We start from the raw sequence: 16,007 nt of genomic DNA on the forward strand, positions 1-16,007 counted from the left end.
CGTAGATTCGAGCCGTAGCTCCATGGTGCATGTGGGTTTAATAACCCAGCAGTCTACTCAGTGAGCTGCGACGGCGGGTACGGTAGAGCGGGATGATGCACGTTTCTCTATTACATTCCGATGCGCTGCAGGATGTGACAGTGTTGCCAGCTTCTCGTTTTCGACTTGTTTTCCAACAGCACCAGATCCGTTTTGGCTATAGAAACTTTTGTTTTGCAATGTGATGAGGAATCGCATGCCAACCTCCAAGTGCGGCATTTTTTGTTCACCCTGTAGATGCTATTATGGAAATCATGAACTGTATAGAAGATAGATTTCCTCCCAATATACCGTGATCATTGGCAAACTTAATTATTCTGACCATTGTTCTATTCACTTTCACACCCATCTTCGTACAGTGGCTCAAAAAAGTATTGGTCTGTCGAGATATGCTCCATATGAGGACGAGGAATCTAAGGGAATGATGATGAAAATTCACATATACTAGAATCCCTGATTATTTATCATCTTGTATAACATGTACATTGTAAGAAAAACATAATTCTTCCATGCCCATATAACTAAAAAGCCATGACTTAAAACATTCATTTTCACTTGCCACCAAAAATGTATTGGTCTGAATTAACATAACGCAATTTCTTGATCCTTCTTGAGAGTTTCAGTACTTGGTAGGTCCTTCTTTCCTCTTTATAATCTCCGCTAACCTATTTGTCATCGATCGGACCAAGGTTTCCGTAGTTTTCGTTGGTATGTTATTCCATTCGGTGAGTAGGCCCTAAGGCTTCTTTCAGGTCAGCTTTGTTTGATATTGCATACTTTCTCACATTTTGCTCCAAATAGTGCCACAAATTCTCGATGGGATTGATGTCGGAAGACTGTGGTGGAGTTTTCATCCAACACGGTGTATTATAAAACAGCCATGACTTCGTGTTCAGAGCTGTCTGTTTGGGGTCGTTATCTTGCGTAAACGTACACTTTGCTGAGAGTCCCGTTTTTTGTACACTTGATGGAAGATGTATCTTGAGGATGTTAATGTATGCTTTGTGATCCATAGTTCCTTCAATAAAGGCTAATTCACCTACACCATTCGCACTCATGCAACCCTACACCATAAGGCAACCACCTCCATGTTTCACAGTAGCTGTCAGGTTCTTCTCTTCAAGTTCAGAATTCGTTTTCCTCCACGCAGTCACTCGTCTGTCTGACCTGAAGAGAGTAAATTTACTCTCGTCAGTAAAAACGGCTGTCTTCCAATCCTCATAGCTGTCATTTATGTGCTCGTTAGCGTATGCAAGTCTCTTCTTTCTGTTAGCCTTTCTGATGTACGGCTTTCTACGGGCTGTTCTGCCAGAATATCCTCTTTCGCGTAGCATATTTCGGATGGTTTCAGATGACACTTGAACTCCTGCATCTTGTTGTAACGTAGCTGCTATCTTCGGCGCACTTAGCGGAGGATTTTGGGCCACTTTACGCACAATTTGCCGTTTGTCTTGTACTGATAACTTTGAGGGACGGCCACTTCTTGGTCTATTTTCCATTGTCTTTGTCCGTTTGTACCTGTACACAATATTTTTAACAGTTGTAACAGCTCTTCCAATAATTTCACTTATGCCCTTGAAAGATATACCTTCCTGAAATTGTCGCACTACAATCCTCCTTTCTTCCACGGTTGTTTCTTTCATTTTCCTTCCCATTGCTAGCTGAGCACGGAAACAGTGCTGAATATTACTTTCCAACGTGTCGGCACAGACACAATGAGCCAGATGCGGCAGACAGTACGATGTCACGATGATATTGTGTATTAGACCAATACTTGTTTGGCGTGTAATGACGCACGCCTTTGTATTACTAGTCAGTTTGCAAACAGCGTGAATCTTCTTGGCTCTATATTCAACCTACTGATGTACTTGACTGCCTTACATATCTGCATATGTACAGTATAATTCCATTATATGAACCATTATTTGTACCATACAGTTCCGTTCATACCACGGCTATGGGCAGACCAATACTTTTTTGAGCCACTGTATTTCTTAGTGGTTCTTCCATCACCAGATCTCCAAAAGAATTGAAGAGCGTTGGTGAGAGGAAACATCCCTGTCTTACACATGTCATGATGGTTACTGGGCTCGAGTGACCTTGCTTAATTGAAACAACAGTCTTATGGTCATCGCACAGGTCCCTGATTAGAATCATAGCTGTTCTCCTTCGCCTATATCGCGAGGATGTGGTAAAGGTTTGTGCCAGGATACCTATCGAAAGGTTTTCTTAGTCTACGAAATTGACATACAAACTCCTTTTACTGTAATGTTGAGTTCAGCGAGGATTCTTAGTCAGTCTATAGTATCTTGTGTGCCCACTCCCCTGCGGAAGCCAAACTGCGTTTCTGTGATGTAACCATTTACCTTTCTTGCCCGTCTCCTCTTTAGGATATGCAATAGGACAACTGGGTGCATGAGAAATCAAGCTTGTGGCCCGATTAATATGGGATACGAAATCTGTTTAGTACAGCTATTTGATGTTTTTTCGGAGGGGTGAGGAAATAAATTAACAGTGCGGAGATGCAACGCAAAACTTGGTCATGTTTATACAGGGAAATAATTGAACTGATGTTAAACCCCCGTCCTTTCTCTGCAACAAATTCTTGTGAGGAGGGATCCAAACCTCTGATGAATAGGTAAAACTTCACACCTGAGACGATTAGATACATGTCATTTACTTCAGACACAGTACAAGGCAATCCACGCCTCACACCACCACCATCAAAAATACCTACAAAATTCGGGTAAATATTATTTTCAAAGATGAAAATATGCATTAGAAACCTCCAAAATATTACCAAAATAACTATGTAGTATGGATCGTGTAACTGTAAGCTTTCATTCATGAAGTGTACGTCTGAACCCATCTCTTATAGTCATCTAATCAACAGATTATTGTCTTTTTGATAACCTGCTATAGCTTCAATAATTCCAGTTCAGTTATTGTGTACTGGTGTATTTTACAGTCTTTACTTTTCAAGTTACCATATAGTCCGCCTCTGTGGTGTAATGGTTAGTGTGATTAGCTACCACCCCCGGAGATCCGGATTCGATTCCCGGCTCTGCCACGAAATTTAGTATAGTATAGTATTTATTTATGAACAAACAGGCTTTCCGCCCCATTACATGTTCACAAAGCAATAAGACACAATATTAATAATTATAATAAAAAATAATAATAAAATTAATAATAAAATAATGATAATAATATAATAATAATAATTATTATTATTATATTTAACTAAATACATAATAATATAATAATAATAATAATAATAGAGATAATAGGAGTAAATAATAACAAAAATGATAGCAATTCTGTAGCAGTCATCGGCTCGAGGATCCAGCAAACTCATCACTTGTCCTTATGCCTACAGCAACTTTCGTCACATTCATTTTCCCTGACCTATTCCCGATCAATACCAAAACATCGACAGTCAGCACTTACATTCTAACCAGCCATAACAGAAACAAAAGTCCTCCACGTTCACAACAATAAATAACACAATCATAACACAGTAGAAAATAATAATAACTTACAATCAAATTTCAACACTGGTCTCCCTCCACACTTACCTTAAATACCACTTTTCTTTCAACACATTAATACCTCTCATGTTGCAACTTATCCTTATTTACTCTCTTCCGCCCACCCGCTTAATATGTTCGCTAACACTCCAGTGTATATTTTACTCAAGGAATCCAACAGCGATATACCTCTATAACTGTTCACACTGTTCCTGCTACCCTTCCCCTTGTATATAGGGCATATAATTCCTGTTTCCCATTCCTTCGGGTACGTACCTCCCTCAAATATCTTATTGAATAGTTTAACTATGCCCCCTATCATTATCTCATTTTTGCTAATTTCCTTCCAAAACTTGTTATTTATACCATTACATCCCCCGGCCGACTTCGCTCTGACTCTGCTTATCACTCTCATGATTTCCTCTCTTGTGATTTCTTTGTCCAGACCATAAATTGCCACTCTCCTATTCCTCCAAATTACCTCTTTCCCCATCCCTCTCCATCCTTCTTCCCCCTTTTCCCCTAGTAATTCATCAAAGTGTCTGACCCATTGCACTTCCTCAATACTCGTTTTCTCTATATTCCTCCCACCCTTAATAATTTTATTAATCTTGTCCCAAACTCTCTCAAAATTATTTGCCTTGCAATCATTATTTATGGCTTCAATTTGTTCCTCTAGCCACGCCTTTTTTGTCTCACGAATTTTCTTTTTATACTCCTTCCTCAATTCACAGAAAATCTCCCTTTCTTGGCCCCCACCTTTCCTTCTATATTCTCCTAACGCGTCCATCACCTTCCCCTGCATTCTTTCGCACTCCCTATTAAACCATTCTTCTCCCTCTTTCTTATTTCTCTTTCTAGCTTTCGCCTTCTGCGCTATTATCTTTATTGGATGTAGCAGCAATTCCAAGGCTTTATCAGTATCATTCTCTTCTAACGCCCCTTCCCACCCATATTTCAGAAGTTGTAACTCCTCTTTTACTACCCTATTCCAATCCCGGCCCACCTTCTCTGACCATTTATACTTATTGTAACTACCCCCTCGTTTATCATTCGTCTCATCCTCCTTCCTTGTACACTTCTCTACCCCTCTTTTCAGCATAACCCTCACCGGGAAATGGTGTGATTCAATCCAATCTATTATTTCCATTCTTACAATATTCTCAATCACCCCTTCCGAACTCAAAACCATATCTATCACACTACCACCCTTCTCAGTAACATATGTCAATTTCCTTTCACCTTCTATCCACCCATTCAGAATATACAAATTTCCCACAGCACACATCTCTAGGAGCTTCTCTCCATAACTGTTGATAATTTTGTCCTCACTCCTTCTACTTTTCAACAAACACATTCCATCCTCCCTACTATATACTGGGCTCTGTTCCCCTATTCTCGCGTTCCAATCCCCGAATAACAGCATATCCTCTTCCCCTGGAAACATTCCTCTTATCCTACCAATATCTACCAATAACTCTTCAAAAAATATTTATTTGCATAAGCTGAATTGCTCGGATGGCAGTAAACAAAAGCTAGATTTATTTTCTTCCTCCTTCCCTCATCCCCTCCCATATTCAATCTGAACCACATGGTTTCTTTCATATCGGTCTCTATATCTTCTACCATTTCCCTAATTTCTGCCCTAATTAGAACTATCATCCCTCCTGGAGCTCGTCCCTTATTCTTCTCTTTTCCTCTATATTTATATTTTATCACAAACCCCTTCCATGATATCTCCCTCCCTGTTTCCAGCCACGTCTTTAAGAGTGCCACAACATCGAAACTTTCTATTACTTCCCGAACTTTCTTATTTCCTAATTTGTTCCTTAGTCCCTCAATATTCACACATCCTATTTTCCAATATAGTTATAACTTTCCCTCCCTCCCTTCTAAGTCTCCCCATCTATTCTTACTTCTTGTAGTTATCGACCTCTCATCCCTTATCTCCAATCCTCCTTTTTTAACCACCCTATTCCGTTCCATGTCCTCTGTATCTTCCAACCCTTTCAGTACTTTTCCCCAGATGTCTTTTAAACTCCTACTTTTTCCTTTACTCATAATTTTTTACCTTCCTGTCGATCAGTCTCCTCGTGTCCTTTCTTGCTCACTACACCACTGCACTCAGCTCTCACCGATTCTTGCTGCTCACCCCCACTCACCCCATCACTATTTTGGTCTTCTGAATCCACACTGCACTGTCCGTTCTCGTCTGCGCTGATCTCCTCTCCTTCCACGTCTCCCCTCCTCTTTGTTACTTCCTTCTTCTTTCCATCTTGCCTTGTCATCTCTCCTCCCTCGGAAGTAGCGCTATCGTCCATCTCCTTTAGTTTCGCCACTGAATGCTCCCTTATCCATCGTCCGTTTGTCACCACCAACCTCTGACCTCTTATTCGGGCCTTTAGCCCCTGATTCCTCGCTCTCCATAAGTGCCTGTTCAGGATCTTCATATTTTCACTTCCTTCCCTTGCTAAGTCTCTTTTCACTCCTACTTTCTGTCCCTGTAAATTATTACTATTACATGACACAATATCTGCCATTAAGGTTGAAAAAAATGTTACCCTAATAGGCCTCCGACCTCTGGTTTTTCCAACTCTCTCTACATCATCAATGTCTACTTCACTGAAGTTTATCTTCATTCTGTCTCGTATGACTTCCACCACCTTGGATATCAGGTCAACCTTGTCCTCCCTCCCACCTTCCTCAACTCCATATATAAATATGGCTTTCTTCAATCTCTCCTGCCTGTTCCCCTCCACTTCTTTCTTCATCTTCATCACCTCATCTTTCAAATGTTTCACTTCCCCTCTCAATAACTCGATTTCCTTCTCATTATTATCCACTCTCCTGCTCGATTCCCCTGTCTTCGTTTCAAGCCATTTCTTCATGTCCCCTAACTCCTTTCTCTGCTCCTCCATCAAGTCCATTATTTCCTGCACCTTATCCCATTGACACTTTTCCTGAATTACCTCACTCACTACCACCTTGAGTGCTGCCAAGTCCTCCATGCTAAATTTTCCGCTGGTATTTGGGCCTGGGTTTAATTCCACCCCACCCAATAACCAGCAACACCGCTATCACCGTCACTACCAGCACCGCTTCACTCATTATTACTCCTTCTTTTCTAAGCACCCGTCCATTCTTGGTCTCCTTCTTCTTCACCTGCTATCTCCCAATCGCGGCCCGGTACTGCTCAATACCGACCATGTTCGCGGCACACACTTCACCACACGACCTCGCTCCTCAGCTGTTCGAGCTAGACTGTGCCACGAAACTTGAAAAAGTGGTACGAGGGCTGGAACGGGGTCCACTAAGCCTCGGGAGGTCAACTGAGTAGAGGTGGGTTCGATTCCCACCTCGGCCATCCTAGAAGTGGTTTTCCGTGGTTTCCCACTTCTCCTCCAGGCAAATGCCGGGATGGTACCTAACTTAAGGCCACGGCCGCTTCCTTCCCTCTTCCTTGCCTGTCCCATCCAAATTTCCCATCTCTCCACAAGGCCGGTGTTCAACATAGCAGGCGAGGCCGCCTGGGCGAGGTACTGGTCATTCTCCCCAGTTGTATCCATGACCCAAAGTCTGAATCTCCAGGACACTGCCCTTGAAGCGGTAGAGGTGGGATCCCTCGCTGAGTCCGAGGGAAAAAACGACCGTGGAGGGTAAACAGATTACAAACGAACGAAGTTACCATATAAACAAAAACAGCAAAAAAACTCCCCATTTGAAAAATAGTGTTCTTCATATAGATATTCTGGTATTAGTAAAAACTCAAAAACCGAGCGAGTGGCTGCATGGATTGGGTAACGAAGCTGTCAACTTGCATCCGGGAGAAAGTGGGTTCAAACCTCTCTATCGGCAGCCCTGAAGATGGTTTTCCGTGGTTCCCCAACTTTACACCAGGAAAATGCTGGAGCTGTACCTTAACTAAGGCCATGGCCGCTTCCTTCCCTCTTCCTTGTCTATCCCTTCCAATCTTCCCATCCCCCACCAAGGCCCCTGTTCAGATTAGCAGGTGAGGCCGCCTGGGCGAGTTACTGGTCATTCTCCCCAGTTGTATCCCCCGACCCAGAGTCTGAAGCTCCAGGACACTGCCCTTGAGGCGGTAGAGGTGGGATCCCTCGCTGAGTCCGATGGAAAAACCAACCCTGGAAGGTAAGCAGATTAAGAAAGAATTAAGTACCTGGTACCCATTTCTGTTGAAAGTTAAGGGAATTCCAAACCCATGCGTTTCTTCAGAAGTGGAAGTTTTACATCTAAATGTATCAGATTACTAAAGCGAAATGTAACCCACACTCTTGCTATTTGTTTTACGTCGCACCGACACAGACAGGTCTTATGGCGACGAGGGGATAGGAAAGGCCTACGAATGGGAAAGAAGCGGCCGTGGCTTTAATTAAGGTACAGCCCCAGCATTTGCCTGGTATCAAAATGGGAAAACAGAGAAAACAATCTTCAGGGCTGCCGACAAAGGGGGTTCGAACCCACTATCTCCCGGATGCAAGCTCACAGCTGCGCGCTCCTAAACGCACGGCCAACTCGCCCGGTAACCCACAGACTTGGGTGAACGGAGCATACCCTCACTGTTTCATTGATACCATGTGGTATCACATATACCTTAGGACAAGGAAATACGAAAACAATAAACTGTGAGATAAATTACGAAAACTGTAAATTGAATTTCTCCCGGCCTGTCAAACTACCGGTGAACTTGTTAGTCGCGCCGTGATTTTCTGCTCTACCACCATGCTGACATCGTACGGTGACTTCTAGAACTCACTGAACCCAGCATTTCTCCTCTGCTCAACTAGATGTCTTTAATGTAGTTAGGGTAGATTAGTAGCCAATGATTGTACTTTGATATGACAAGTTGCTGATTATGTTATTCACCCCTTCCCCCACCTCCTTCGCCACTCGCCTACTGCAGAAGCATGCTTGGGTATTTGTCCAATGAAACCGAGGCAGACAGATTCGAGGCGATATTTTCGGCCTTTTAGGCAGCTGTACTTCCTTTATAAATTTCCTATTCACGCCATGTCGAAGGGGAATAGGGGAGTTAGAAGTTAACGAAACCATGTAAACTAAGTTCAGGGTTTCCCCAATACTGTAATTTTATTCGTTTATAAAATTAAGTAATGCCTTAATATTCAACTGAATTTCAGTCTTGTACAGTTTTTCTTTCTTTTCGTTGTCTATTTAGCTTAAAATATTGTGTAGGATGTGATTAGCTCTTGATTAAGTGAACAACTTAAATGACCATCCAGTAATGTTTAATTCCAACATGTAAAATTATGTAGCATGGACTTTAGTCCCTGATTAATGGCTTAATGGACAGTTCATATGTCCGCCTTTTAATCGGAATTTGTAATTCGCACAGCGTTATTTCAGCCGTTTAGTGATCTATACTGTCATTTATGCAACTTCTGTTTATTTCTGATGTAACTTTTTTCTTTTCAATATATTTAATTTAAAATTAATATTTATTGACTTGTTGGTCCTATTTGGTTATCCATACCAACCCCTGGCACTCTTTCTTCACGATCTTCCTTACTGTATTATTATTATTATTATTATTATTATTATTATTATTATTATTATTATTATTATTATTATTATTATTATTATTATTATTATTATTATTATTATTATTATCATCTTCACCCAAACATATTTTGACCACTGGATTACATAAAAAAACGGTTGCTAAATGCTAAGTCAAACTAGATTAAAAGCATGGAACTGGTGATATGTCGAGCCTAGCCACTAAATCTACAGTAGCAATGAGGTTAGCAATAACAGTAGAATATCCAAGAACATACCGGTGTAGGAAAATGAATAATGCGCAGGGTATGGATGTTATCAAGATGAAGGTTCTCCACTCTCCAGTGGCCCAGGCGATCATGGGCATGATACACATCCCTGTCGTCCAGCCCAAGCATTGAAGCATGGCAATATGGGCGCTTTGGTTGCTGTCTGATACCTCCATGCCTGGAACAGTCACGTCAAATGAAATGAAATGGCGTATGGCTTTTAGTGCCGGGAGTGTCCGAGGATATGTCCGGCTCGCCAAGTGCAGGTCTTTTGATTTGACACCCGTAGGCGACCTGCGCGTCGTGATGAAGATGAAATGATGATGAAGACGACACATACACCCAGCCCTCGTGCCAGCGAAATTAACCATGATGGTTAAAATTCCTGACCCTACCGGGAATCGAACCCGGGACCCCTGTGGCCAAAGGCCAGCACGCTAACCATTTAGCCATGGAGCCGGACAGTCAGGTCAAGATTTAGCTGAACAAGGCAACAGAACTAAAATCGTCTCCCTTTTACCTGTCCATTTTACCAGTTACAATCATCAAACGTACTCATGTGATTCAAGTTTTCACCTATCGCCAAAGCACTGTTTCAGATGTTGAAATGTCACTTTGCCTATTATATTTTATCCTCTTAAAATGCGCGTACACCCATTAATATCTGGGTCGTAACTAATATGAAATAAGCTTAGATTTACGCCTAGATGCCCTTCCCGACGCCAACCTTATGTGAAGGAATTTATTCACTATCTGTGGTGGTTAATAGTGTGATATGTTGTGTGTAAATTGAGATGTGTATCGAAATGATCACAAATATCCACTTTCCGAGCTCAAGGAATGGAACCGTAGCCCTATAAATCGAAGCCACTACGCTAACCATTCTGCTAAAGAGCCAGGCGCGTTTCACTGAAATCGTCAAATATCATACAGATGGTATATTCGAACGGAGTACACATGAAGATTCTGTCTCAACAAGTTCAAGTTTTCTCCTATTGACAAAGCATTGTTTCAAATGTTGAAATGTCATTCTTTGCATATTACAGTATATTCTGTTTCTTAGTCCGGGGTTTGAGAATAGATGTTCTTCCTGTTGCCATGTGACTTTTAAGGTGGACATTCTAACCCGGATCTCGCCCATTAGAGTGGAAAACAGGCAGCTAAACTACTGCTATAATAATAATAATAATAATAATAATAATAATAATAATAATAATAATAATAATAATAATAATAATAATAATAATAATAATCCGCCTCTGTGGTGTAGTGGTTAGTGTGATCAGCTGCCACCCCCGGAGGCACGGGTTGGATTCCCGCCTCTGCCACGCAATTTGAAAAGTGGTACGAGGGCTGGAACGGGGTCCACTCAGCCTCGAAAGATCAGCTGAGTAGATGGGAGTTCGATTCCCACCTCAGCCATAATGGAAGTGGTTTTCCGTGGTTTTCCACTTCTCCCCCAGGCAAATGTTGGCGTGGTACCTAACTTAAGTCCACGGCCGCTTCCTTCTCTCTTCCTTGCCTAACCATTCTAATCTTCCCGTCCCCCACAAGGCCCCTATTCAGCATAGCAGGTGAGGCTGTCTGGGAGAGGTACTGGTCCTTCTTCCCATTTGTATCCCCGACCAAATTTCTCACGCTCCAGGACACTGCCCTTGAGGCTGCAGGGGTGTGTTCCCTCGCTGAGTCCGAGTGAAAACCAAAACTGGAGGGTAAATAATAATAATAATAATAATAATAATAATAATAATAATAATAATAATAATAATAATAATTTACTCACACCAACCACCTTTTTACTGTTTTCGTATATGCCGAGGTGCCAGAATTTTGTCCTTCAGAAATTCTTTTACGAGCTGGTAAATCTGCCGTATTTGAACACCTGCAAACAGCACCGGACTGAGCCGCAGTCGAACTCGCCAACTTGAGCTCAGAAGGCCAGTTTTCTACCTTCTGAGCTATTCAGGCCAGCGTATCATCATCATATCCCAAACATCGCCCAAATATTTAGGGACTAGTTTAGGGAGCGCTACAGTCCATTTGACCTCCTGAATCCAGGATATCTGCTATATCTTGCTGGAATCCTACAAGTTGAGCTTCAGTGGCATAACCTTTCCTAAACCCAAACTGCCTTCTATCAAACCAGTTATTAATTTCGCAAACATGTCTAATATAATCAGAAAGAATGCTTTCCCAAAGCTTACATGCAATGCATGTCAAACTGACTGGCCTGTAATTTTCAGCTTTATATCTATCACCCTATCCTTTATACACAGGGGCTACTATAGCAAATCTCCAGTCATTTGGTATAGCTCCTTCATCAAACAATAATCAAATAAGTACTTCAGATATGGTACTATATCCCAACCCATTGTCTTTAGTATATCCCCAGAAATCTTATCAATTCCAGCCGCTTTTCCAGATTTCAACTTTTGTATCTTATTGTAAATGTCATTGTTATCATATGTAAATTTTAATACTTCTTTAGCACTAGTCTCCTCCTCTTTCTGGACATTACCCTTGTAACCAACAATCTTTATATACTCCTGACTGAATACTTCTGCCTTTTGAATATCTTCGCATGCACACTCCCCTTGTTCGTTAATTATTCCTGGAATGTCCTTCTTGGAGCCTGTTTCTGCCTTAAAGTAACCTACCTATACATACTCTTCCATTTTTCACTAAAATTTGTATGACCGCCAATTATGCTTGCCATCCTGTTATCCTTAGCTGACTTCTATGCTAGATTCAGTTTCCAAGTAAGTTCCTTCAATTTCTCCTTACTTCCATAGTCATTTCTAACTCTATTTCTTTCCAACCTGCACCTCCTTCTTAGTCTCTTTACTTCTCTGTTATAATATAGTGGATCTTTACCATTCCTTACTACCTTTAAAGGTACAAACCTATTTTCACATTCCTCAACAATTACTTTAAACCCATCCCAGAGTCTGTTTACATCTTTATTTACCGTTTCTCGCCCATTATAGTTACTTTTTTAAACTCCCTCATGCTCGTTTTATCAACCATATGGTACTGCCTAATAGTCCTCATTTTAATATCTTCCTTTCTTACACATTTATTTTTAACTAAAACAAAAACAGCTTCGTGATCACTAATACCATCTATTACTTCGGTTTCTCTATAGAGCTCATCTGGTTTTACCAGCAACACACCCAGAATATTCTTCCCTCTAGTTGGTTCCATCACTTTCTGAATCAGCTGCCCTTCCCATACTAGCTTATTTGCCATTTGTTGTTCATGCTTCCTGTCGTTCGCATTACCTTCCCAATTGGCATTTGGTAAATTGAGATCACCCACTACAATGACGTTCCTTTCCTTATCGTTTTCCACATAGCTGATTATCTTATCAAATAATTATGAATCAGCGCCTGCGCTACCCTTTCCCGGTCTGTACACTCCAAAGACATCAAGTTGCCTATTATCTTTAGATATGAGCCTTACACCTAGAATTTCATGTGTCATATCTTTAACTTTTTCGTAGCTTACAAATTCTTCTTTCACCAGAATGAATACTTCCCCTCCTACCATTCCTATCCTATCTCTACGATACATACTCCAGTTCCATGAGAAAATTTCTGCATCCATTATATCATTTCTCAGCCATGATTCAACTCCTATTACAATATCTGGTAAATGTATATCTATTAAGTTACTTAATTCTATTCCTTTCTTTACAATACTTCTACAGTTCAACACTAACAATTTTATGTCATCCCTACTTGATTTCCAGTTTCCTGTTCCCTTATCACCGCTCCCTTGGCCACCCCGTTTCCCTGAATGGACCTCCCTCTAACCCTTCTAAACAAATTTCCTAACTTATATGTACCACTGCGGTTTAAGTAAAGGCCATCTGAGGACAGATCCCTATCTCCTACCTACCCATTAGGATCTAGAAATCTCACTCCCAGTTCCCCACATACCCACTCCATAGTCTCATTTAAATCCCCAATCACCTTCCAGTCAGTGTCTCTCCTACACAGTATTCCACTGACAACAATCTCCGCTTCCTAAAACTTCACCCGTGCTGCGTTTACCAGATCCCACACAGCCCAACTATGTTGGTATTTTTACCTGCTTATCTTACGTTGTTGGTACCGACGTGAAACACTACCACCTTCTCCTTTCTCTCCTCCTTATCTTCTACTTTCCTCAACATCTGCCTTAACCTAATTCCTGGATAACACTCTAGTCTGGTACCCTTTCCTCCAAACTCTTTTTTTTTTTTGCTAGGGGCTTTACGTCACACCGACACAGATAGGTCTTATGGCGACGATGGGATAGGAAAGGCCTAGGAGTTGGAAGGAAGCGGCCGTGGCCTTAATTAAGGTACAGCCCCAGCATTTTCCTGGTGTGAAAATGGGAAACCACGGAAAACCATCTTCAGGGCTGCCGATAGTGGGATTCGAACCTTCTATCTCCCGGATGCAAGCTCACAGCCGCGCGCCTCTACGCGCACGGCCAACTCGCCCGGTCCCAAACTCTTTAGCGATATGTCCGACAATGGAGTCCTCCATGACCACAGTCTCAACCCTACCCATCTCATTTAATCCCTTCCCCTCCTGGATCCTCACGCACGCCATTTGCGTATTCCTTAGGAGGGAGTATAAGTCTCTCTAATCAATAAACAAGTAGAAATACTCACTGAGTGCGAGAGGAGACTGGAAGGCAGCGGCGCCGGCCGAGCTGCCCAAGATGTATATTGTTAGGAAGACGGGGTAGATGGATGCACTGACAACAAGCAAGCAATGTCCGATGGACGTCACTATGATCGAGATGAAGAAATTAGGACGTCGTCCGATGCTGAAAGAGAAATGAAAATATTTTCTTTTACAAAACAATGAATACTTCAGGCACATCTATATAATTGAAAGTAATACTCCAGGCACAAATACAAATAGAATTTTGTCGTAGACATAAAATTTTTGCCTCATATTTCGTTCATTTCTTCTTCAGGTGGGGTGTTTATTCGAAATTACGTTAATTTTTTTTCCTGTTTGTTACGACATAACAGAAAACGCGTTGATAGAATGTCTCGACTCTCAGTATTATTAAGTTCAGGAATAGTCACCATGTGTACTAGGCTTTATATTATCTCATTAGTATACAGTAGCATAGCTATATTAAAGTGGATAAATGGGAAATAGCGAGCGAGTGGTGGCGCGGTTTGATTCACGTAGCTGTCAGCTTGCACTCGGAAGATACTGGGTTCAGAATAACTAACATTGTAGAAAATGCAATTTCCGATATGTTATCATTCATTTTTACCGTGCCAGGCATGATATCAGAGATATGAATGGTTTTAAATTCTTCTTGCCAAGTCCATCAACGGTGAGCATGACTGATATTATTCAGTTGTTATGGTAACAAGTTAACGAGAATAACGAGGAAGAAAAGGAATTTGGGGAAGAAAAGACTCGCTAGGTCTCCGATATCTTAATATTACCAGACTACAAGAAAATATTGTGATGACCGGCAATGTCCTAAGGCTCTAACGTTACACTGACCAGCTCTTGTTAGTCTTTCTCTATCTCGTCTGCTCCCACTCATCTCCAGTAGATTTTACAAAAATGAACCCGTCAACACTGAGTGCAACAGCTATTCTATAATATAAGAGTAAAGTACGGCTGAACACAGAGGCTCTAGCCGGATAAAGTGGTCAAAAGTGTCCCGCGTGTAATACTGTCTAGGTACTTGAATATTGTTTGAAACATTTACAAAAGAAGAAAAAGAAGTAGGCCCTAGGTCCCCTCGTCCAACCGCTCAATCTTCAAAAACTTAATTTTTGCGAAAAATAGTTCTCTATACTTATATGTTGGTATTAAAAGACCTTCTTTCATCTGCAAGTTAAAAATAACAGTTTTTACTCAAAAATATGTTTTCAATATTTTTGGCGCAAATTCAAATTAAAATGACTTTTTAATGATTTTCCGAAAAATTATATTTTTAGTATAGTTATAACAACGTTTCTCAATTGAAGGAATTTCAGATTGAAAGATATAAATGCTCTATACTCCTGATTTTTTCAGATTCTTTGGACAACAATAAAGTTTTTCAACAGTAGAAAAAAAAATCTGAGATTAAAATGCTTTAAGTATTTTGTGTCAATTAAAAGGAACAGAAACATTTTGAGGGAATAGAGTATGTGTATACATTTTAAGGCGATATGTTGAAACATTTTCGGAATAAAAACAAAGGTTGTATTTTTTTATTTAACTGCGTAAAATTGTTCAAATTTCCAGCCAAAATTTAATTTTTAATATCTGAACTATAATTCTATTATTTTCAATACATGATTTGTTGTATTCATTAATGTACAGTATATCAACATTTCACGTAGTTGCATGATTAATAATCTCATAAAAAGTTAGGAGATTTTCAATTGTTGTCCTCATAGGCTAATATATTTCAAAATTATATTTACATTTTTTCTCTGCTTTTTAACGAGAAATTCGGACTGGATCTGCGCCGAATTCTTTTCTTTGCTGATCATAATTAATTTGATGATTTTAATTTAAATGAAACTGTAACCCTTTCGTTTTATGTTATGTATTTGGTAAACACATTAGACATTTTAAAAATTTGACAGAAATTAGTAAAAACATTTTTGGGGTGG

General features: G+C 40.6%; 1 protein-coding gene across 2 annotated transcripts in view; it reads right to left on the reverse strand.

The window, feature by feature from the left end:
* LOC136864716 (carcinine transporter) overlaps nt 1-16,007 on the reverse strand; it is a 214,871-nt gene that overhangs the window by 32,562 nt on the left and 166,302 nt on the right. For both annotated transcript variants that reach the window (XM_068226112.1, XM_067142042.2), the window contains exons 5-6: nt 14,037-14,194; nt 9,383-9,551 (exon numbers count right to left, since the gene is read on the reverse strand). In XM_068226112.1, the coding sequence (XP_068082213.1) occupies nt 9,383-9,551; nt 14,037-14,194 (327 nt within the window). The remainder of the gene's footprint in view (nt 1-9,382; nt 9,552-14,036; nt 14,195-16,007) is intronic.

Source organism: Anabrus simplex, chromosome 1 (genome assembly GCF_040414725.1).
Source record: "Anabrus simplex isolate iqAnaSimp1 chromosome 1, ASM4041472v1, whole genome shotgun sequence".
Taxonomy (NCBI): domain Eukaryota; kingdom Metazoa; phylum Arthropoda; class Insecta; order Orthoptera; family Tettigoniidae; genus Anabrus; species Anabrus simplex.